This window comes from Trematosphaeria pertusa (genome assembly GCF_010094035.1).
Source record: "Trematosphaeria pertusa strain CBS 122368 unplaced genomic scaffold BU26scaffold_4, whole genome shotgun sequence".
Classification (NCBI taxonomy): domain Eukaryota; kingdom Fungi; phylum Ascomycota; class Dothideomycetes; order Pleosporales; family Trematosphaeriaceae; genus Trematosphaeria; species Trematosphaeria pertusa.
This window is the reverse complement of record NW_022987215.1, coordinates 2,255,654-2,274,665: the sequence shown is the minus strand read 5'-3', so window position 1 is coordinate 2,274,665 and position 19,012 is coordinate 2,255,654. Positions and strand designations below refer to the sequence as shown.

Genomic DNA, 19,012 nt, shown 5'->3' with positions numbered 1-19,012 from the left:
TGCTCAAGGTCCACTGTCGAAATCGAGGTCCGTAAGCGCTGCTTGGCCGCCGATCTGCTTCAGCAGATCTTTAGCCATCGGAGTCATGCTATTCAACAGTCTCTGCACCGTCGGTCGCCTGCCGGGAGTCGCTCTCAGGCATTGGGACATCCAGCCGTTGAGCTCGTCGCTGTATTGGTGGTTGTAGTCGGCTCTGTTTGGGTTGATGTACGGCGCGATACCGCGAGCGATCTGCTGTGTCGTGGACAGGTTGATGGGCGTGACTTCTCGCGGAACGCGGGTGGCATAGTAGCGCGCCGGAGGATTGTAGTTCTGTGCCGACGCTGGATGACCGTTGTTCTCGTTCCATCGCGCGATGGTGTATTGGGCAATGCTCTGTAGTGGCCCCTGGCCCGTCGCCAGAAAGTGGGTGCTCGCACCTAGAGCCCAGATGTCGGCAGCTCTTGTATTGATGACTGGGTTCTCCGGCGGCTGCCACTCGAACGTCCCACAGCGCGCAGGACGGCTGGCCTTCTGCCGCTGGTACAACAGCGCACAGCCGAAGTCTGCCAGCTTGAACGACGGATACGTCGTGCCGTTGTCGACGACTAGAATGTTGTTGGGCTTGATGTCTCGGTGGATCATGCAATGTCGCTCCTCACGCCTTGGTCCCAACTGGTTTTGGATGAACGCCAGTGCCTGGCTCATCTAGACGAAGAATCGCCAGATGAAGGACTCTGGCACTGGCTTGAGGTTCTTCTGGTCGAAGCACGCCGCTTTCCACGCCATGAGGTCACCGAGCGGAAGGTGCTCGAAGATTGCTGTGCCTTGGGCGGCATCGGGATCCGCAGGCGAAAAGAAGATGGGCTTCACGACCCGGTTGCAGTCCGGCAGCTGCGAAACAGCGCGGATCTCGAGCGGTCGCGGGTCGTTGGCGGAGTTGGGCGTCACCCGCATAACTTTCTTGACGACCAACCGCCCGCGGTTGGTCTTGCTCGCCAGGACAGATACCCGGTTGCTGATGGCTTTCTTCTCAGCCCAGTCCCGCGGCTTCCAGATGAACTCGGGCGTGCAGTTGGTGGTCTTGGAGCGCTTGCTGCGGCGACCAGCGCGCGCAGGAGGGGCAGTGGCTTTGCGCTTGGCCATGGTTGGGAGGAGAGAAGAGGAGAGGAGAATGGATGTCAAGACTCGGTGTACAGAAGTCAATCTGAGGGAGAATGAGGGATTCGGAAACTGGATTAGAAAAGGATCAGCAGATGAGTCGTCGTTGGGAACTGATGCTCTACTATTGTCTCAATTGTCTGAATACACTCTACAATAGCTGGAGAGGGGTCGCCATGCACGGCAATCTTCCTTATACTAGCTAATAATTGTTCTGGAACACAATAGCTGAATAGCCGCTCAGGTGAAATGGAAGGGCGGCCTGGTGAAAAGGTGCTGAAGGCCTTCAGGAGGACCAGTCCGTACGCGGTCCTATCGGGGCTATCAGTCTCCTCTGTTCAGCACTTACTACCTCTCTAGGTGTGCATCGTACCTTTTCATATCCCCTTGAGCGTTACCAGGGGCCTCCCGGGCTACAGTGAATGTTGACTCACGTGACTCATCCCGGAACATTGTTGTTCCACTAGCGCAAGCTTGCCTAATTTCGAGGTAACTGGAGCTTCCCGCCCGCATTACCTCAACACCACAACGCACGCTCTCTATAGACCGCCGCGCGGGTATTCGAATTTTTTAATACTCGCATACGCTTCAAAACCGCAAGCATGAAGCTTGTCAGGTCAGTTGCCGTGTCGAAAATGCTGAGGAGAAGCTAACAGATGCATATAGGTTTCTCATGAAGTGCCAGAACGAGACTGTCACGGTCGAGCTCAAGAATGGTGGGTTAACCCTTAACTAATTTTCGTTTTGCGATTCAGGCGCCGCCGGTCTGCCAGCCGTGCGGTGCTCGAGCCGCTGCTTTTGCCCATCTCGGCTGCCAACGAGCTTGCGCATGAGCTTCCCTCACGCTCTGAGTCTTTTCTCGGGTAGGTAAAGTGTGTCTTAACTCCAAGCAGGCACAATCGTCAACGGTACCATCGCCTCCGTCTCCCCGCTGATGAACGTCGCGCTCCGAACCGTCAAGTACACCCCCAGGGGCCGCGACACAGTTACGCTCGACACCATGACCGTCCGCGGCTCAACAGTCCGATACATCATTCTGCCTGACTCGCTCCCGCTCGACACTCTACTCATCGACGACTCGCCGAAGCCGAAGAACAAGGCCAGGAAGGAGGCAGATCGCGGCCGTGGTGGTGGGGGTGGTGGCGGCAGGGGTGGAGGTATGAGAGGCGGTCGCGGACGGGGTCGCGGCGGCGGCAGGGGACGAGGACGAGGAATGTGAGAAACATAGCTGCAGAAGAGGTCAAGGACTATCTACCGCAGGTTGGAAAGGTGCAATGACGGTTTCTCTGTTCAGGCGACAAAAGCACAGGGTAGGGGGACTCCATTCACTTCAACTACCCAAGATTGATGTCTATTAGGGTCGCCCTTAGATTCAACATTGGCATGCGAAATGCGGACGCATGATGCGGCGTTTGGCAAAATTGGGCTTGTGGATAGGTGAAGTAAAGTTAAAGCGCCAATGAAGGTTTTGATACCCTAAGTTGCTGACAACTCCTTTTCACATATGCACGATACGTCATTTCTAGATACATTGGTTGCAACCGTCTACATTGACGTCGGGGCGTCTACGGCGTTTGTGCGAAGTTTAGCCGTTGCATCGACTTCTCCAAACTAGGTACCCCACCTTCGGCCTCAATTCCGCCTTCAACCATACAGTGACTCTTATCGTGCAATGAACCACACGGCATTTTTCGATCGCCGAACGCGCACCCCAGCTAGCGTTACCAAGATTGTGCCTACATCAGAACAAAGGCGCTGATTTGCATGCTTGAGAGCGGGGTCAGAAACTTCAGGGTCTGCAAGCACGCAATTGGAGCTAGATATCACAACAGGAAGGCTAATAGTGCAGATACCGAGCATCCATGGGGATAGATGCTTGGTGTTGTGTAATGAATTGGCAAGGGTAGGTATAAATATGTCTCCTCGCCTCTTTCCGTTTCCGCATCTGAAAACTCGCCGATAAGACTATTTCAAAGCTTGCGCCTCACTCTTTGCTGGTTATAGAGCATCTCAATTCCGATCGGTACTATCCTCATTGACCTGTCTGAATTGATTGTCCATCCCCTCACATTCCTCCACAATGGCACCGTCTCTCACCTCCCCGGCTCCTACCGCTCCACATGAGCTTCCACAAACATTTCCTAACCACAAAGCTCCCAAGAACATCTACCCCGATGGTATTAAGACTTCGGGTCAACACCCACCTATCTACGATCGACTGCACCCCTACGAGGACTTCCCCAAGGAGATAACAGGCCCCACCGTCTGGCACGCAGAAGACTACAAGAACAACCCCGAACGCTGGACGCATCAGTTCTCCGATTCCGAGCTCCAAGAAATATCCGATGCGGCCGATAAATTCATCGCGGCCGGCACGCCGCTTACGGGAATTGCGCAGTCCAACTTCCCACTTCCAGAATTTGGCAAGTTTCTTGGCGTGCTGAGAAAGGAGTTGATTGATGGGAAGGGATTCATCTTGTTCAAAGGATTGCCCGTGCAGGCGTGGGGTCTCCACAAATCTGCCGTCGCGTACATGGGCCTCGGGACCTACCTCGGCTACTTCGTCAGTCAGAACTCGCGAGGCCATGTGCTGGGCCACGTCAAAGACCTGGGCGAAGACGCTACGCAGATCGATAAAGTGCGTATCTATCGGACGAATGCGCGGCAGTTTTTCCACGCCGACGATGCGGATCTGGTGGGGTTGCTGTGCGTGGCGAAGGCGCTGGAGGGCGGGGAGAGCGATTTGGTGAGCAGCCATGCGGTGTGGAATGAGCTGCAGAGGCAGGAGCCGGAAGTCGCGAGGCTGTTGACGGAGCCGGTTTGGTATTTTGATCGCAAGGGGGAGAAGAGTAGAGGAGAGGAGGACTGGATTCGGACGAGTGTGTTTTATCTCGAGACTGGGGAGAATCCTAGGGTCTATTCGAAGTACGTGCCCCTTCTGAGATGGGAAGCTTCAGCAGAAGAAGTGTTAATGGGTGCAATAGATGGGACCCCTACTACATCCGCAGCCTAACCCGCTTCTCCGACGCCGGACTCATTCCTCCTCTCTCAGACGCGCAGAAACGCGCCGCCGACGTGCTCGAAGCTACGTGTGTGCGCCTCGCACTGCACATGATTCTCGACGTCGGTGATATACAGTTCCTGTCGAATAATCATGTCTTTCATGCGAGGACCGCATATAAAGACTACCCGCCGCCGGCGCCAAGAAGGCATCTTATGAGGCTGTGGTTGAGCACGCCGGAGGATGAGGGCGGGTGGAGGCTGCCGTTTCACGATAGTAGGGAGAAGAAGAGGGGCGGGATTCAGGTCGATGAGACGAAGCCGGTGGCGCCTTTGGATGCAGAGTAGGGACGTGAGGTTAGGTGTATGTTGTGACTTGAGAAGAATGGATGTGGGCATATAAGAATACATAGAAAGTTCGACTAAGCGCCTTGAACCATTGTAACTAAATCAACGGCACATTTAGGCATCTACAGATGCAGTGGCACTTTCCGGTTCCGAATGTGGATGGCACACTAAGCCTGTCATGGGATGGCGCACTAGCTAACCGAGCCTTGATGTTGTTTTGAGCCCTGATCACTTTTCCTTTTCCTCACCGTCAGCCTTGCTGCGTAGTCTACACATATATAATGGAGCGAACGCTAGTCTCCGTTGACGATGCTATACACACATTCTTGTCACGCTGCTGCGCCCTTCGACCATGGCGACGGAAAACAATTTCGACGCCCAACTGTTCTTTTCAGACATGATGGATGACCCAGCCCTGGGCCCTTGGAATCCGTATGCTTCGTTCGACATTGCGACCCCTCCGCTTGATTCATCGCAATTCTTCAATGGGGAAGACTGGCGGGCCCTCGGACGCGATGAGCAATCCGCATTTGCAACTCAGTTCGGTGGAACTCTATGCATAGATCCGTCGTGGATTACCGGCATCGGCTTGGAGAACCTTGCGATGGCCCCAGCGCTGTTGCCGGTGCCTGACGCTGGCATGGAGTTGACGGAGACGCTTAATCCGGACATCCTGGGATCAGCCTCAGCACTTGAGCCTGCCATTGCCGGCCCAGAGACTGACGCATCCGCCGCGGTCAATGCCTCCATCGACCCGACATCAGTCACGCCCGGAGGCGGGGATGGCAGTACTTTTGCGCCGCAGCACGATCCAGACACGGCGAAGGACGGCAACGCTACCGAATCCGCGCCTGGGACAGGAGCACCGCCGGGTAAAGGAGTGCCGCGGCCGCGAATTTCGAAGAAGATTCGAGCACTATTAAGGGAACATTTGGCAAAGACACCCTATCCCACGACTAAGGAATACCGTGCAATCGCTCACGAGGTGAAAGAGGACGTAAAGCGGGTGCGAAACTGGTTCAACAGAACCAGGGGCCGAGAACCAACCTCAAGTAGGCTTCCATTCCTGTAAAACGCTCACAGGTTCAAATGCTTACTCAGGTTAGTAGAGAATGGGCATGTTTCGAGCATTCTGCCGTCATCTCCTGCTAGATTGTCGGAGAAAAGCCTTGAGGAGCTAGACAAAAGCCCGGATCAAAATTTGCAGCCACCGATGGAGGCCTTCCTCGCAGAGCCTCTCCGCCCGGGATTTGGACTAATCGAGACCCCCGCAAGTTCTGGAAACGAAAGTGGTCATACGTCGGCCCTGGCTTCGCCTTCGCCCGTGAGGGGTGCGCGACCGCCTTCAGTTGTTTCCTCCGCAGCTTCGTCTAGCAATTCTGTGCAGTCTACTTATAGCATCAGCTCACATGGAAGTAACACGTCGTGCTTTGGGCGGGAACGCCGACGGGGGAGAAGAAAGCAGGGTTGGCGGTCCTCTCCATATCCGCCCTCGCAGAACCTAGAAACGGGATCTCTGGCTACCGGTCATAAATTTTTCTGTACCTTCCCCGACTGCAAAGGTTGGCCGACATTCTCGAGCAAGTATGAGTGGATGCGCCACGAAGCACCGCTGCATGTTCCCAGGGAAACTTGGACCTGTCTTCCTTGCAAGGAAGAGGATGTGGCCCTGTGCCCATTCTGTGGCGTCCTCAGCCCTAACGAAGAACACATGGCATTCCATAACTCCCAACGATGCCGTAGCCTGCCTAAGGCGGAGAGGACTTTTTTTAGGAAGGATCAGCTCGTTCAACATCTCCATGGAGTCCATTTCGCCTGTATGAAGCATGCTACTGACGAACGTGGTTGCCGAAGGACTGGCTTCGTCCGCCAAGACCGTACGCAAGATTTTGGATGCTTCCATCTCGCCAACAAGAGTCACAACCTTATGCCGCCGCTACAAGCAGACGATCCCGCATTACACTGCGGTTTCTGCGGTGCTACGTTGCCTGATTGGGAACAGCGCTGTGACCATGTCGCCTCCCATTTTGCGGAAGGGGAGTGGACTCGAGGGATGTGGTGGCCAGAGCGGCGTGAGACAGACATCAGGCATCTTGCCCTTTCTTGCTCCCAAGCATGGTCTTGTCGCTTCCTCAAGGAAATGGTTTTGCCCCTTCAATTTACAGTTGCTAGTGGTTGGTTCTGTTACCTCTGCGATCATTTTTGGGAGACGCGGAGCTCAATCGACTGGGAAGAACATACCAAAAGCCATCACAATGTCAGGGGATGCAGCCAGGGGATCTATCCTTCTTTTGATGCGTTCTATGAACATCTGAAAGAAGATCACGGTGCGGAATTGAACGGGACGTATCTACGTGTTATGCGTGTATATTCGAGCAACGGCTATGCGAGGAACTCTTGATCCCACCTCTCAAACGCGTGCAGGGGAAACAAGCCCCCAACTGCACTAGAATCAAGATTGGGCCCAGGCTCTGCCATGCCATTATTAACCAGGCGAGCATCACTCAATTAATCAAACACGTTAAACGTACCCAAATCCATCGGTTCATATGACGGCCTTCCGAACGCCTGGAGCCCAATAACTCATCTAAAATACCAAACTCCACCCGACCTTCCCCATCCCACACCCCTTTGTTAAAACCCAAACTTACTCTTCACAGCCCCCATAACCATGCCCCTCTTCTGCTTCGCCACAAACTTATTCACATCGTCCGCCCACCCCTTACTATTCTCACTCAAGTTATCCATGTTATCTCCCACCAGATTCAACTTCTCCGTCCTCTCATTCAGCTGCCTGGACGCCCAAGCGCCCCAGGTCTCGTTGGCTGGTGGCGGGCTAGCGGCGGACGAAGATGCTCCAGCGCGGCCAGCTTGACGAGCCTCGCGGCGGCGCAATTCCTCTTCCCCACGCGCCTGCGCAAGCATGCGCTTTGAGGGCGGGCGGTTGGGGCCGCCGATGAGGAGATCCATGTCTTGCGGCGTTACGTATTGGGTGCCCGAGATCCATTGCAGGTTTGAGATGGTGGGGCGGGGCGGGATAAGGAGCTCTGGGTTCATGAGGGTATCGCGGGTTTGGTCGCTGTATCTCACTCATTAGCATGTATTCTCCGGGCATGTGGCGGTGACAAGGGTGACTTACAGCTTCAAGCCCGTGCCGAAAACATTGATCAGAGCCATCTCAGCGGGGCCCTTCCAGCCAAGGATATCTCCCGTGCTGGTTATGACAGCCTCAGAGAACCGCCGCAGATCTAAGACGTCAGTTACCTTGACGGCTCCAATTTCCTTCAACGCAGGTATTGAGTATGCTCGTGCGCAACCGTCGCCATATAAGCCAAGAAGCGCGTATCCCAGGTCCTGGTACCGCACGATAGCGGCCGAATCGCACAGAAACTCGTCCCATGTCTTGTGCGCGCCTTTGCTTGTTGCTGGCTTGAATATCCTGGCACCTGACGCAGTTACCGCAAGTAGCACGCCGTTGACCTTGGCTCCGTTTCTCAGCCCTGACACCGCCGCCTGTGAGGCGTATGCCGGTCGGCCATTATCGGCGTGGAAAGGGCATATGCTGATGATGCGGTCGTCGAGCGAGCAAGCACCGGCGAAGCTTGCTGAGTATCGACCTCCGGCTTCTGGTAGAAGTTTGAAGGTTGCGAGATGGCCTAGGTTCGTTCCAACATGGAGTAGGATGCTTGAATAGTCATCTCCGTCCAACGTCATGACGCTGAACTCCATGCTGGTTACCCATTCGGGCTTGGATGCTGTTTGACTTGAACTGCGTCGGAAGCTGCCACGCTTATCTCCTTTGATGAAATCTGCAACGTTCGCGTGATAGATGATGGCTGGTCCTCTCTGATCGATGACTGCTAAGCTTCCACCTTCGAAACCAGCGGCGACAAAGCCGACGTCTGAATGCTTCAGGGCGGTCACTGGCCCATTGTTTTCACTAAGTAGAGTGAATGGTATCATACCTTCTTTGAGTGATGCTTCGGTCCGGTCGGCGATGTTCGTCAGCGCGTTTGGTGCGTTTTCGCCGGGCGGGATTTCTTGACCCGGGTGCTTGTTGATGCCCCATCGGAATACGGCGACCTCGCCGGACCTGAGCCCGACGGACAGCTCGGATGCGGCACCTGCGAAGGATATCCGGGTAACTTCTACATCTTCGTGTCGGCCTACTGCACGAGCAACATCAAGCTGAAGAAGCTCGCCATTCTCGATCTCGTCGGCGTGCCCAGCATCCCACAGCCTGACGGTGCCATCTGCGTGTGAAGTCTGAACGACGTTTCGATGTTCGAATCTCTTGAGAGGGTAGTCCGCTTCATGTCCGCCTGTGAGGAATTTCGGGCCATGCTGTCGTTTCTCGGTCATGCCCAGCCATCTTGTCCGCTCGACCGGAGCAAGGTTAGTGTAGTTCACGAACGGATGAACGAGGGTCAGCGAAAGGTGTAGCTGATTTGTGGGCGTGATGGGCATTCCGCTTGGGAATGATAATGTAATTATTTCCCCAGATGCGAGTACAGCTATAACGGCGATGGGATCCTGGCACCCGGCAAAGTGGGGGCTTCTACGTGGGAGGAGGCACAGGTCGATAACCTCCGCTCCTGGCGGACACGGCAGTATTCTCTGGCGCTTTGGATTCTCGAAGTGTTCCGAGAGGACTTGCCAGGACGCCGTGTTGTATATGGGCGTTCGACCCAACTCGAAGAAGGTCAGGCTCTTGGCAGTAATGGTGGATGGCTGGCCACCGGCAATGAGAAGTCCGGTATCGTCGGGATCCTCATTTGCACACCATGCGACCTTGAATATAGGGCTCTTGATGGCAAAAGTGCCTGGACCCGCGCCTGGACTGAAGGTGCCCGGACCAGGCTTGTCTACGTTCGTGTCCTGCAATGTCCTAGCCTGGATGATTCTGCCATCTTTCGCGTCCCAGATTACGAGACTGCTGTCTTCATGCCCGGTGAGGATGAAGGTGCCGGTGGGATGCCAGACGGCCTGAGTCAAAGGCGGACTCCGCTCTGTGAAGATGGACGCCGGATCCGAGTCTCCTCCGGGTGCTCCTTTCGGAAGCACATAGTTGAAGAACTTGACAGCCTTGTTCTGCTTGAACGAGTATACAGCCGCACCCGCATTGTAGCCAATGAGCAGTGTCCCGATGTCCCGGGGATGCAGCGACAGCGTCACCACGGAGGTCAACCTCGACCGTGGAAACTGCTCCCTCCACAGATTCGGTATCCTAAAGGCCGTCAGCTGCTCCCTGTCCAAGTCGTATGCCAGAACCTCCCCATGTTGTGTTCCCAGGAGCGCATAGTCGAGCGTCGGGTCGGTGTGGAGGGCGGTGATCCTTGCGGGCGGGGAATGCGCGTTCAGCAGCCGCTTCGTCTCGAGCGAGAATACCGACAAGTCGTTCTTCGAATCGACGCAGAGCAGCTTCTCGGCGCAAAACTGCAGTATCTTCACGGAGGCAGGGCGCGGCAGGTGGAAGACTACTTCGACGCGCCGCTGGCCGAAGACGTAGATTTGGCCGGGCCCGAACTTGCTTTCGTTGGTGCCGACGGCGAGGAGGGATTGCACGGGATCATATGCTACTTGCGAAATCTGGCTGTCGATGCCATAGTTCTTGATCTATCCTGCCGTTAGTATTGGGCTTCACAGAGCTCTGGGAGCTCGGAATGCGGCATTCGCGGGGTTGAGGAACATACATGGTCGAGGACAAAGAGATCAGGTCCCAGGCCAGCAGACAGGTCGTTGTGGACGCCGGCCTGCTTTCCGCGCAGTAGGTGTGCCATACTGTACTGGTAGTGTCATGTCTTTGTGGTGTGCAAGCTGGCTGACTGCAATTGTCTTGGGCCACGGCCGCCAGGAACGCGTCTGCAAGGACCAAGACCCCTGCCCCGGATGACGTAACGCGGGGGCAACTTTAAGCGAGCCTTCTGAGCCGCGATCCCGATTAGTACGATACACCAGACCTCGGGCACTGCAAAGGTCACTGAAAAACTCCGCGCCGTCCTTCTCACTACTTTCTATTCATCCTTACGGCGGTTTGTGTCTATGCGTCCCCACCAGTCTTCTACAGGAGCACGGAGGAGAAGGTGCTCTCTATAGCGACCCCGGACGACGAACTCCCGTCATCCCTCAAATTCATACCGCCCGTTGCCTTCGAATACGCCTCGGTTGCCGACGCGGAGAAAGTGCCACCGTAATAGGACCTAGTGTCTTTCTCAATCACCACATTATGGCACGGCACTCCTTCAGCCTTCAAGCTGCTAACATCCTCCCGACACCCGGCGTCCTCTCCATCCGATATCATACCAGGATTTTGAAAGGCTTATTTATCCCATCACCATCTCCCCGTAGGAGATCCTATTCACCTCCCCTTCGCATCCAGCCACTACTTCTACTTTGTCGAAAAGCTCCCCTTCCGAGTCCCCAATCCGCTTCAACTGCGGCTTCAAAACGAACTCCACGAAGCTTTCGCCGCCCACCCCGTCCGACTCGCCTGCATTCGCGATATCCTGCATGTTGATCACCAGCCTGCACCTCTGCATTCCGAACTCCAGCCACGTTCTTGCAGCCTTCTTCGAGACCTTTTCAATCGAATGCAGCATGCTATCATCCACCATGCAAACCTTTGCTAGGTGTTGCGCCAACACTTTTCTGATCCCATCAAGCGATTCCTTGTAGCCTTGTCGTAGCTTGGTCCGCGGATCATATTCTGATGTTGCGACTTCGAGAGCCTTGTAGGCCTCGCGAATTGGTACGTATCGAAATTTTTCCGACTCGAAGGTTGGCTTGGGCCAGACATGAAAGTCGCTCCTTGTCTCGCTAACTAAATAGTATAAGCCATCAGGTTAAGTCCGGCATTTGGGCGCTTACCAGGCGGGAACGCCGCGCTCCACTGCTCCTCCAAACGCCTTCCTTCTTCCCCCAACACTCGGAATGGGCTGCAGAAGATGTGCTCATAGAATGTGCTCCACATGGTGTCTTGTAAGATCAGCTTCCGCAACCTCTTTGGCGAAATTGACATTTGATTCATCGCCTCCTCAGTCCAATCCGAGTGGTTGAATGCCCAGGGTGTGCGAGCTAAAGCATCCACTTCCCGATTCAGCTCGGAAAGTTTCGCTTTCAACTCCCGATCCGAGATATATTCAACGCCCTGCGCGGTTTCTCTCTCAATAAGCGCCTTGTTCCTGGATTGGATATCCTTTTTCAGATAATCCAGCTGTTGGGTATGCGCTCGCCTCAGTTTGGAGATTCCATCCTCATGGCTTTTCCTCAACCTCTGCATCTCGGTTTTGAACCGCTCCTCGCGGCCCGCGGATTCTGTTACCATGCCGTCAATTTTCGATTTAAAGTCTTGCTCCATTTTCCAGTAGTACATGTTGAGCCGGTGAGTCTCAGCTTTGTGTTCCTTCTGTAACGCTTCTTGCTCGGAAGCATGCGTCCCTTGCAAAACCTGAATGTAATCCAGGTGGTCGTTTTTTGCTTTCTTCAGATCTTGGTTCAGCTGACTGTTCTCCCGCTTCACTCTTGTAGACTCTTGATTGCACTTGCGCAGCTCATCTGCTATGAGCTGGACATTTTGTGACGCGCTGAGGGCGCTGCTGTCCCACCTTTCGAACTTAGCATAAATGAGGTGGCTCCATTGATCCTCTCCCAGAAAGTCGATTGTCTGACGAACAACTTTTTCAATACTCCCTAACTGTTTTTTGGCCTCAGCTAGAGCGAGCTCTTTCTTCTCCGCTGCGTTGGTAGTTAGCGCGTTTGAGTGTCGCACAGGGTTCTCAAGACGAGAGGATGTCGTTCACCTTTGTCCTTCCAGAAGCGGGCCCAGTCTAACATGGTGCTCTCTCCGTACGCCAGTTACAAGGTCAATCAATCTCTGAGGAGAAACACCGAGGTAGCGAGCTTTACGGCTGGTCTGCGAACCGGTGGATAGCGTTCTTGGCATTCTCAGCCTGATGGGCGCGCCTGTGGGCTCAAAAGCAATGAGCTTATCGATGGCCTAGCCACCGCCATCTGGGGGGAATATGCACGGTAGCCAATCTTATCCTCTTTCAATTCACCGGAATGCATGTCGCTTCGGATGGGCGTGACGTGGGACGCTGTCAGCAGGCTTCATGCAAGCCGGCGAACGCCTGTCACTGCACGAAGCGAGCGTATGCCTGGCCCACAAGATACGCTAAATCACAACGCAGGTCGCTCGGAAGCCTAGGTCCTATACACAGCCGTCCCTAGGGCGAACATCAAAAGCGTCACTGTAATTCACAGTAGCGGTAGAGTCAGTCTGACCTCTACTGCTTCAAGATGAATAAGGCTCCCGGCTTGCCATACAGGAACACGCAGGATTTTGATAGATACAAAGCACGTCCACGAACACCGTCGATCTCGTCATCGACTACTCGAGCTCAGAGTCCTTTGCGCCCCGGCTTCGCGAAAGAATTCGACTCTGCGACCGTAGGCTTGGATTTCGACGAAGGCATCTCGCAAACCAATGGTCAGCAACGTATAGTCATTGCTATTGACTACGGAACCACTTTCTCTGGTATGTGCGATTACGTCGTAACGAGCACAGTGCGCTTGCTTCACAACCTCTAACTCTTTGTAGGTATTGGCTATGCGATTCCCGATGGAGACCACGCCGAGCTCTCTGACATTTCCATAATCAAAAATTGGGGGTTTGGCATGTTGAACTGCGGCGCCAAAATTCCAAGTGTGATATCGTACTCTCCGCAACTCTCAGAAGACGACCTACAATTTGGCACAAGTCTAAGTAAGGGCGCGGTGGCAATGGTCAATACCAAGTTGGAGCTGGATGTTCAAGACAGTCGCTTGGATGAATTAGATCTCATTGTGCAAGTGCTGGACGGCATGAAGAACCTGAGCTTCGAACATATCAAGCGCAGTAAAGGATACCCAAATTACACTTGGAAACAACCCGAGGAGATTGTCTCAGACTATCTCTCCAAGATGTTTCAGAGCTTCGAGAGAGCCACGGAGTATATAGATGAGTTGAAGGCTACCCTTCCAGTGGATATTGTTCTCACTGTCCCGGTGGTAAGTCTGGAGCTCATCACTTCGCCAAACAACTGACGCTTGGATTAAGAAATGGTCCTTCCGGGCAAGGAATTCGACGCTCAGAGCAGTTAGGAAAGCCGGATTCAACAACACGACGTTTCCACATCTCAACAGGTATATCATGGCGACAGAGCCCGAGGTGGCTGCCTTGTACACGGCACGGTACTTCACGCTGAATGAGGCGGAGACCATGAGGAAGAATGATTGTTTTGTGCTCTGCGACGCTGGAGGTGGGACCGTCGATGTCGTCTCCTATAAAGTCAAGCAAGTTCACCCTACGCTGCAGTTGCAAATCATGACTATACCCACAGGTCGGACACCTTTCAGGTACGGGAGAAGTATTTGGCTTACATACTGCAGGTGCGAAGTGTGGCTCGAGCTTCATAAACAAGAAGTTCAAAGACTGGCTTCGCCGTATATTGGGGGCGAGGAACTACAGCATCTTGGATCCGAAGGGAGAAAGCCAGATGATCAGCGCGCATGCCATGGAGGGAGAAGAGATGAGGGCTGTGATGAAAGATTTTGAAGACCACAAGAAGGCGTTTACGCAACAGTCTGGCGACATGCATTTCGATCTCCCTCCTCCCTTCCAGGACAAGCTAAACATCCCCGGTAAAGTGGATCGTGGCGAACTCACCATCACCAAGTAAGTCCGAGTATAGAATAACCCATAGGTTCGGAGCTAACCAACATAGTGCTGACATGCGCTCCTTCTTTGATGAATCAGTCGATGAGACCATTGAATTAATTCAGGGTCAAATACAACAAGTCGAATCTAAGAATAGCCGGATCAAGGTAATGCGCGTCCCACTCGCGCTTAGAATATCGCTCAAATCACTGGCAGACAATCTACTTAACCGGCGGTTATGCTGAATCGAAGTACCTCCAAGAGGAGCTGGCGTACTCGTTGCGCTTGCGTAACGTCAAGCTACGAAGACCTGAAACGTCGTAAGTGACTCCCCTATCTACTAGCAAGATGCTCTAACCTTGCTCGAAGGTGGTCAGCCGTCATCCAAGGTGCCGTACTTCACGGAATTGAAGTGGATAGTTACCAAAACCCTTCAATTATGGTGCCATGCCCGCGGAGCTATGGCATCAAGGTCAACTCTCCATTCTCCAAAAAACTCCATGACGGAAAAGGGATATACACCGACCCGCTAACCGGCCAAGTCATGGCGAGCCAGCGATTGAATTGGCTTGTCCATAAAGGCGACCTCCTCATGGCCAACGAAACGCGGGAGATTGAGACGGAGCTAGTAGGAGTCTTCCGGGCGAACGATAGCCGATGCTTTCCTGTGTCTGTTTTGGAATACCTTGATGACGATGTGCCCAACCGGTATCAGACTGCTCATGAAGGTACGTTTTCCGTCCTTTATTTTCACGGAAAGGTCGAAAGAGAAACTTATGATTGAGCAGAACTTGTCGAGGTCATGAGGCTGAAGGCTGACTTCACGCGTTCTCCACTGGAGAGATTCGGGAGGAAGGAGAATGTCGCTTCTGGCGTGGTGTATTACGAAGCCAATTTCACCAGTAAGCTGAGATTGGAGGGTATGTCAATCATTGGGGAGGTCTGGTGGTATGACCAATTAATTGATACTAAGAGAATCGACAACATCGATAAGATTTCTAGTGTGTAATAGAAATGGAGATATCAGACGGATTTCGCTTCACACTTCTCAAGCTAGATTGTGCAAATGTAGAGTAGACAACAGGAACAAGGCCGAGCTTCAGCCTTGCGGGTCGGCCTGCGACAACAACTGCCGATAACTTCTGATGTCAGAGTCAGTATCTGACTTCTAACGCCACCATTCCATTTCCGGCGATGTTTAACTCTTATGCATGGGGAGCCTGCAAGCGTCTTCACGCAGCCCGCCCCGACCTTGTTTCTGCAAGTTCGGAGTCAGGGCTTTAGACGAGTACTCATGTGCGCCTAGTGCCCTTTCCGGCGACCTTTCGCGACCTTCCGGTGAACTCAAGTCTCGCAATGCATGAAAGCCCGTCCAGTAAACTCGGCCACGTCAATCCCGCAACTTTCTTTTCCTGATTCATTCTGCGAATACGGGGTCCGTCAGTTCTTTCAGCCGACCCCGACCTTCTTGGGCGAAAGAAGGCACTGAGATCTAACTGCTGCGTTCCCCATCCCCGCCCGGTACCCAGCCTTCTAAGGAGAGTAACCACAACCCACTGCCACAGAGCCTCCCACTTCATTGCAAGAGCAATCATCCCTCAACCACACCACATCAAACCAAACCAGAAAAAAATGGGCTTCCTCCCCTCCAAAGACAAGTTCCGCGCGCTCGACTTCACCAACAAAAAGAAGCTGCGCGCCCTCGAAGAAGAAAAGCAACAACTCCAGCGCGAGCTCACCCTGCGCGCAAACCGCCAAAGCCAGCAAGCCAACCAGGCCTACATCAACCAGCAGCATGAGGAAGCGCGCCGCAAGCGCGAGCGCGCGCAGCACAACGCCAAAATGCGCCGCCTCAAAGAGGCATCCCCCGAGACGCTGCGTTCGCTGCGCGAGCTCATTCGCACGCGGTACCAACTCGACGTGGAGATTTGGAATCTGCGCGGCGTGCGCAGACCGGATCGCTGCATCGCGGAACGGAAGATGGAGAAGGCGGACGCGGTTATGGAGGAGATTCTGGGCATGGTGGCCGTGTGGGGGGATAATGCGGATGGGCTTTGGGACGAAGATGAGTGGGAGAGAGTTAAGGAGATTCGGAAGAGACTGATGAGTGAGGGGAAGAGGGAGTGGGTGGGGAACCCGCCGTGGGCGGAGAGACGGTGATGGCGTATAGGTATCTGGGTTAAAGAATATGGAAGCAGATGTCTGGTGGGGGGCTTTTTTTTCCGAACATTGCGTAGATTCCAGAATCCTTTTCCAAACAACTAGTTAGCCCATCTATCCGCCTTCGCCTAACGCGCCTGCCGCCTTCCTCACCTTGATCCGCCCATTCGCTACAAACGCGATATAATCCTCTGTCGGTAGCCCCTCAGAAATAACTTCATGGGTAGCCATATACTCAAAGTCTAAGGCCGAAGCCAGCCGGTCCCTCACCGCCTTCTTCAGACTGCGAATCCCCAGCTCGGGATCATAGTCCTTAGTTAGAATCTTACAAACGCTCGCATCGGAGCGAATTTTCAAGCGGATGTTGCCCAGCAAGCGCTCTTGGGGACCCGGTGTTGTGTTAATCGGGTGCCGCACTTCGGAGATGAGTTCGAGGAGATATTTGTGGGCGCCGACGCACGTCTCGGGTTCTGAGAAGGGGAGGAAGGGGACGAAGGCTGAGATGCGGCCTGTCAAGGGTGGCTATCCGCGTTAGTGTTTGATGCGTGTGTTGGGGAATGTGGGCGCTTACTTTGAAAACCGACATGAAGTCTTCTTTCATGGTGGAAGTCAACTGCTCTAAAAGCTCCTCACGTGTTGCAGCATCATCCCCGTCGAAGATAGCTTCGTTGTTACTACAAAACCCCACGATTCTCTTGTCAATGGCGTTCGTCGCCAGAATCCATATTGTCTTAGAGCAATCGATCGTCTTCAGGTTACGTCGATCCTGGTATTCACCTTGGATGTATTAGAGTTCACTCTTAGTGACGGGCGCATATCACCTACCTTTGTCGAACGGTATCAGCAGCGCGTTCCATATATCAGCTGTCGTCTTCTCGAATTCGTCCAGGAACACAAGGCACTTCTGCCCACTTTTGGAAGCGAGGAAGTTATTCAGCGGCGTGCCTTCTTCAGCCCCAATATACGGCTTCCGCGGCCCAAAGAGCTCGTTTTCTCGAGCCACAATCGTGCAATCGCTTACGTGAAGCTCCAGGGATAGGAGCGACCCAAGGCGCCGTGCGAGCTCTGTTTTGCCGTGTCCGCTGGGGCCTGCAAAAACAAGCACGAGTGGCTGTTGATGCTGGCGAAGCATATAGTGGAGGAAGTGACGTGTGAGAAGCTCCGTCGCTGCACTTTGTCCTATTAGGAAATACGGTACGGCGAATAGATCGGTCGAGTTGTGCCGGGCAGCAACCCATTTTTGGCGCTCTGTTGGCTTTATGAGCTTAGAAGAGCGATAGAGGTGGTATCTTTGTGTTATATTGAGCGTTTCTGCGAGCAGCTTCCGATGACTGAGGGGTTTGCACCATGCTGTCTCGCTATCGGCATCTTGTTCTAAAGGCTCTTCGACAATTTCGTTTAAGGAAAGGTCTTGGTCGAATGGATCGTAGAATCGTTGTGGAATGACGCTCGCACGCGCACTAAGACTAAGCAGGGTTGCTACCACTGCGGTGGTCTCATGCTCGATGGTTTTGCTGTTAACAATGGCGAAGGCCAGAAGGGGTAGCGGAGGCTCGCCATATGTAGCATTGGCGTCGCCGCCGAACCGTTCAAAGATTCGAATATAGGCGTCGTTGTTTGCTGCAGCGACGTAAAACATTGCTGGAAAACCCTCAATCTCATCATTTATCCGGTTTCGTACTAATCGAGCATCGGTCTGGTGAAAGTGCTGTAAGTAGGTCCTGACTTGGTCGGGGCGAGTACCATGTTGTATCGCTGCGATAACGTCTCGGGTCGAAAAATTAGAGAGACCATCAACGCCTCCTGGTTGGAGTGTGGTCGGTGGAGGGAGAGAGGGCAAGTGGAAATCCCAGGTCGAGCTATCCGCAGCTATGATATTGGCATCGCTCTTCCTCTCTGTATCCGTGCTAGGAGACTGCTTCGGGGTTGGCTCTTTGGATGCTGTCGAGGTCGACTCCGAGGTTGATTGAACTGGTTCTTTTTCCGGTTCGTCAACTTTCATGTCGCTCTCTGAAGATGCCGGTGTATCCAGGTTTGGAGACTGCGGTTCGGGATGTCTCAGGTGCTTCGGTAGACAGTCTCCCCATCCGCTTCTTACAGGCTCCCAGTCATCGAGTGGCTGGGCCTCTGATGCTCGCTCACCGCTACCAGGCCCGGAAACCGTCAAGGACTTATCAGAATTCTCGCCGCGGGCCTGTGAAGAGGTGTCGTCATCCTTCGATGGTGTTGTCGGTAGAGAATTAGTAGCGGTTGGGGGGTTGGTTGTGATAGACCTGCTGGGGGTGCGATGCGACTTCAGCAACCGGATAGCTTTTGTGGTATCATTCTCAGTTCTCTAAGAACAAGATCAGATCGCGGACGGCCTCGCTCATTGGTGGCGCGGAGGCCATCGTACCTGGAGATATAGCCTAGCTTGCGTTTTGCGGCAGCCCGTTGCTAATATCACGACTTTTATGGCTTCAGCCGAAGGCCCCATCGATAGCGCCGACATGAAGGTAATCCCACATCGGCTGCGCTGCGGCGCAAGTTCCTTCTCGAGCAAATCTCACTGGGAAGGGTCGTATATTGCGCGTAGCTCTCTCCTCTCCCTACGTAGTGGAACCCAGGAAGGGCTTCAACCAAGGCCTCGCTCACCGGAAAGGCTCACTGGGCAAGATCATTGCCTAT

General features: G+C 53.8%; 9 protein-coding genes across 9 annotated transcripts; 5 read left to right on the top strand and 4 right to left on the bottom strand.

The window, feature by feature from the left end:
• Positions 1-3: 3 nt before the first annotated feature.
• Positions 4-1,371, bottom strand: BU26DRAFT_539108 (kinase-like protein; the record flags this gene model as incomplete). The annotated part of the gene is made up of 2 exons (XM_033831490.1): positions 694-1,371; positions 4-654 (listed from the first exon to the last, which is right to left on the bottom strand). The coding sequence occupies exons 1-2, from the start codon at positions 1,123-1,125 to the stop codon at positions 4-6; spliced, it is 1,083 nt and encodes a 360-aa protein (XP_033687513.1). The 5' UTR covers positions 1,126-1,371.
• A 371-nt stretch (positions 1,372-1,742) lies between these two features.
• Positions 1,743-2,359, top strand: BU26DRAFT_529561 (Sm-like ribonucleoprotein; the record flags this gene model as incomplete). The annotated part of the gene is made up of 3 exons (XM_033830906.1): positions 1,743-1,756; positions 1,807-1,856; positions 2,034-2,359. 3 exons carry the CDS (start codon positions 1,743-1,745, stop codon positions 2,357-2,359), a joined length of 390 nt encoding a protein of 129 aa, XP_033687512.1.
• Positions 2,360-3,094: 735 nt separating this feature from the next.
• Positions 3,095-4,710, top strand: BU26DRAFT_517112 (Clavaminate synthase-like protein). The gene is made up of 2 exons (XM_033828493.1): positions 3,095-4,065; positions 4,125-4,710. Exons 1-2 carry the CDS (start codon positions 3,221-3,223, stop codon positions 4,486-4,488), a joined length of 1,209 nt encoding a protein of 402 aa, XP_033687511.1. The 5' UTR covers positions 3,095-3,220; the 3' UTR covers positions 4,489-4,710.
• Positions 4,711-4,722: 12 nt separating this feature from the next.
• On the top strand, positions 4,723-7,024 carry BU26DRAFT_257938 (uncharacterized protein). The gene is made up of 2 exons (XM_033821224.1): positions 4,723-5,540; positions 5,598-7,024. Exons 1-2 carry the CDS (start codon positions 4,841-4,843, stop codon positions 6,887-6,889), a joined length of 1,992 nt encoding a protein of 663 aa, XP_033687510.1. The 5' UTR covers positions 4,723-4,840; the 3' UTR covers positions 6,890-7,024.
• Positions 6,848-10,324, bottom strand: BU26DRAFT_480180 (uncharacterized protein). The gene is made up of 3 exons (XM_033825697.1): positions 10,182-10,324; positions 7,628-10,104; positions 6,848-7,567 (listed from the first exon to the last, which is right to left on the bottom strand). Exons 1-3 carry the CDS (start codon positions 10,266-10,268, stop codon positions 7,123-7,125), a joined length of 3,009 nt encoding a protein of 1,002 aa, XP_033687509.1. The 5' UTR covers positions 10,269-10,324; the 3' UTR covers positions 6,848-7,122.
• Positions 10,325-10,597: 273 nt separating this feature from the next.
• BU26DRAFT_517110 (uncharacterized protein) lies at positions 10,598-11,160 on the bottom strand. The gene has a single exon (XM_033828492.1). It carries the CDS (start codon positions 11,100-11,102, stop codon positions 10,812-10,814), a length of 291 nt encoding a protein of 96 aa, XP_033687508.1. The 5' UTR covers positions 11,103-11,160; the 3' UTR covers positions 10,598-10,811.
• A 1,626-nt stretch (positions 11,161-12,786) lies between these two features.
• BU26DRAFT_602871 (actin-like ATPase domain-containing protein) lies at positions 12,787-15,194 on the top strand (the record flags this gene model as incomplete). The annotated part of the gene is made up of 8 exons (XM_033835388.1): positions 12,787-13,024; positions 13,088-13,536; positions 13,586-13,868; positions 13,918-14,203; positions 14,253-14,352; positions 14,402-14,505; positions 14,555-14,913; positions 14,974-15,194. The coding sequence occupies 8 exons, from the start codon at positions 12,787-12,789 to the stop codon at positions 15,192-15,194; spliced, it is 2,040 nt and encodes a 679-aa protein (XP_033687507.1).
• Positions 15,195-15,813: 619 nt separating this feature from the next.
• On the top strand, positions 15,814-16,345 carry BU26DRAFT_602870 (uncharacterized protein; the record flags this gene model as incomplete). Its single annotated transcript, XM_033835387.1, has 1 exon — positions 15,814-16,345. The coding sequence occupies exon 1, from the start codon at positions 15,818-15,820 to the stop codon at positions 16,343-16,345; it is 528 nt and encodes a 175-aa protein (XP_033687506.1). The 5' UTR covers positions 15,814-15,817.
• A 109-nt stretch (positions 16,346-16,454) lies between these two features.
• Positions 16,455-18,782, bottom strand: BU26DRAFT_452801 (P-loop containing nucleoside triphosphate hydrolase protein). The gene is made up of 3 exons (XM_033824810.1): positions 17,171-18,782; positions 16,917-17,122; positions 16,455-16,867 (listed from the first exon to the last, which is right to left on the bottom strand). The coding sequence occupies exons 1-3, from the start codon at positions 18,345-18,347 to the stop codon at positions 16,460-16,462; spliced, it is 1,791 nt and encodes a 596-aa protein (XP_033687505.1). The 5' UTR covers positions 18,348-18,782; the 3' UTR covers positions 16,455-16,459.
• Positions 18,783-19,012: the final 230 nt, after the last annotated feature.

Excerpts from the sequence above, each read along its gene's own strand:
- BU26DRAFT_517112 (XM_033828493.1), top strand. The coding sequence starts at position 3,221 with ATGGCACCGTCTCTCACCTCCCCGGCTCCTACCGCTCCACATGAGCTT. Across the intron at positions 4,066-4,124 it reads AATCCTAGGGTCTATTCGAA|ATGGGACCCCTACTACATCC; the intron begins GTACGTGCCCCT and ends TGGGTGCAATAG.
- BU26DRAFT_257938 (XM_033821224.1), top strand. The coding sequence starts at position 4,841 with ATGGCGACGGAAAACAATTTCGACGCCCAACTGTTCTTTTCAGACATG. Across the intron at positions 5,541-5,597 it reads GGGCCGAGAACCAACCTCAA|AGAATGGGCATGTTTCGAGC; the intron begins GTAGGCTTCCAT and ends TCAGGTTAGTAG.
- BU26DRAFT_480180 (XM_033825697.1), bottom strand. The coding sequence starts at position 10,268 with ATGGCACACCTACTGCGCGGAAAGCAGGCCGGCGTCCACAACGACCTG. Across the intron at positions 10,105-10,181 it reads ATCTCTTTGTCCTCGACCAT|ATCAAGAACTATGGCATCGA; the intron begins GTATGTTCCTCA and ends ACGGCAGGATAG. Across the intron at positions 7,568-7,627 it reads TTCGGCACGGGCTTGAAGCT|CGACCAAACCCGCGATACCC; the intron begins GTAAGTCACCCT and ends AGTGAGATACAG.
- BU26DRAFT_517110 (XM_033828492.1), bottom strand. The coding sequence starts at position 11,102 with ATGGTGGATGATAGCATGCTGCATTCGATTGAAAAGGTCTCGAAGAAG.
- BU26DRAFT_452801 (XM_033824810.1), bottom strand. The coding sequence starts at position 18,347 with ATGAAAGTTGACGAACCGGAAAAAGAACCAGTTCAATCAACCTCGGAG. Across the intron at positions 17,123-17,170 it reads GCTGATACCGTTCGACAAAG|GTGAATACCAGGATCGACGT; the intron begins GTAGGTGATATG and ends AATACATCCAAG. Across the intron at positions 16,868-16,916 it reads ACTTCATGTCGGTTTTCAAA|CCACCCTTGACAGGCCGCAT; the intron begins GTAAGCGCCCAC and ends TAACGCGGATAG.